General features: G+C 44.6%; 1 protein-coding gene across 1 annotated transcript in view; it reads left to right on the top strand.

The window, feature by feature from the left end:
• Positions 1-1,170, top strand: part of LOC121855392 (putative uncharacterized protein DDB_G0290521) — a 10,785-nt gene extending 9,615 nt beyond the window's left edge. The window contains exon 2 of the mRNA XM_042350285.1: positions 753-1,170. Coding sequence (XP_042206219.1) covers positions 753-1,170 — 418 coding nt within the window. The remainder of the gene's footprint in view (positions 1-752) is intronic.
• The last annotated feature ends 1,330 nt before the right edge of the window (positions 1,171-2,500 follow it).

Raw genomic sequence — 2,500 nt, 5'->3', positions numbered from 1 at the left:
TACTCACTCATTCACTCACTCATTCACTCACTCACTCACTCACTCACTCACTCACTCACTCACTCTTTCACTCAAATAATAATAATAATCATAATACTGTGGAATTTATACAGTATATAAGCGTTTATCAGAATTATCAAATTTATTGTAGAAATAAATTTTAAATCCACTGATCGAAATTAAATTATTTAAAGGTGATTTTGTATTTTTGTGACTGTAGAATATTTTATTTTATTACGTTTTAAATATTTTTTTCACACACACACACACACACACACACACACACACACACACACACACACATTGTTACAAAATTAAATTATCTCTATGCTAACGTAACTAATTCAATATTTTCCTATGTTTTAAAAGTTGTGGATGTTGTTTCTGTGTTAACTTTTTTGACTGTTGGGTTTTGTTAATAGTGGACCAAAATGGTAACTTGATTCTTCACCAACTTCTATTAAATAATATTCGTGTGGTAAATATGTCGCTGGCAGTAAACGACTTGGGTAGAATCCACTCGTATGCGGGCATGGTGTGTGTGTGTGTGTGTGTGTGTGTGTGTATGTGTGTGTGTGTGTGTGTGTGTGTGTGTGTGTGTGTGTGTGTGTGAGTTCTTCCCTAACATGATGTAAGCTACTGTTCTCTCCCTATCTTCACTCCTTCCTTCCTCACGTTGCGTCACCAGACTAACAGAAACTAACGTAACATGATTCTGAATTTAACTTAACTTCATCCATTTAATGTCATAGCTCACACCTAACTTATCAGCGCACGCCCACTGCCTCTCAGCGTCCTCCCATCGCCTCTCAGCGCACGCCTACCGCCTCTCAGCGTACGCCCACCGCCTCTCAGCGCACGCCCATCGCCTCTCAGCGCACACCCACCGCCTCTCAGCGCACGCCCACCGCCTCTCAGCGCACGCCCACCGCCTCTCAGCGCACGCCCACCGCCTCTCAGCGCACGCCCACCGCCTCTCAGCGCACGCCCATCGCCTCTCAGCGCACACCCACCGCCTCTCAGCGCACGCCCACCGCCTCTCAGCGCACGCCCACCGCCTCTCAGCGCACGCCCACCGCCTCTCAGCGCACGCCCACCGCCTCTCAGCGCACGCCCATCGCCTCTCAGCGCACAATAGAACTATCAACAGAGGCAGGCAGCAGGAGTTAGGCCCGGTCTAGTGTTGAGAGTGTGGCCTTAAGGGAGACAATGCAGGGGAATGATGACACTAGCGGGTGTGTTGTGTCTGTGGGTGCGTTAGGTCGGATGCTGTGTTTCAAGTGTGATATGTTGTGTTTGGGTGTGTTGCGTCGTGTGTTGTGATAGGAATGCGTTGTTTTCTGAGTCATATGTGTCGAGTCGTAGGTGTGTTACGTCATATGTGTGTAATGACATTTGAGTATGTTGCGATGTGAGTGTGTTGCATCGTGAGTGTACGTCAGACCGCGACCTACACACACACACACACACACACACACACACACACACACACACACACACACACACACAGCGCCTGGGACAGATGTATTCATAGGCAGGTATAGATTGACATGCATATTAAGGTGCACATGTCCAGTTACAAGGACACGGGCACTAGAACTCTCTCTCTCTCTCTCTCTCTCTCTCTCTCAGCAAAATAATGGAGGGAAAGATAGAGATGAAGAGAGAGAAACTCATACACACACAAAGGGAGAGAGAGCAAGAGAAATATGAAAACGATTTGTACATACCAAGGGAAAAAGAGAGAGAGAGAGAGAGAGAGAGAGAGAGAGAGAGAGAGTATAAGGATAAACAGAAGTGGATGAAGCTACCATTAGATGCTTCATGGATGATCAGGGGTGGATGATGACACTGTAAGATGCTCCAGGAGGACTTAACAGCTTCATCCATCATCTCAACCGGCAGCAGGAAGACGCCGCTCATTCGCCAAAGGGATCATACACGGCTCTCAGGTCATGTTTATTTTAATTACTAAACCATGTGCCTCGTTTACCTCACCTCAATTCCTTCCAAACGACCTGTGTGTTGTTACTTCTTCTGTTGTGATGTTATTGGTTGGTAGTGTCTGTTGAGATGGTTATGTTGTTGTAATTCTCGTAGTAAGTCAACTGTTCCTTGTGTTGTGATTATTCGTTCCATAAATTTGATTAAAAATGTATTTCGTAAAGTTGCTTTAACATAAACCCCGTTAATGGGTCTCAGGAGTGACGTCATCAGAGGTACTTGTAATAAGTTAACGAGGCAGTACTGGTGGTAGTTATGGTGTTGGTGTCTGTTAAAGTTTTGGCTTATAAAAAGGTAACAAATATGATATTATTATTTTTAATGGATTTTATTTTAAGGGATTGGTCTTGATAGATAAAAGTTTACTGTAATTAAATTTGACAGTAGAATGTAGAATGTCATTCAACCGCTTCCCTCCCTCCCTCCCTCCCTCCCTCCGCTGGCATCATCAGAAACCTGGTTTAAACTATCATGTTTTTTGTGTCAGCTCACTTAT

The sequence above is a fragment of the Homarus americanus genome, unplaced genomic scaffold, assembly GCF_018991925.1.
Source record: "Homarus americanus isolate GMGI-L3 unplaced genomic scaffold, GMGI_Hamer_2.0 scaffold41444, whole genome shotgun sequence".
Taxonomy (NCBI): Eukaryota; Metazoa; Arthropoda; class Malacostraca; order Decapoda; family Nephropidae; genus Homarus; species Homarus americanus.
Note: the sequence above shows the minus strand (reverse complement) of the source record. Positions and strands in the feature narration are given on the sequence as shown.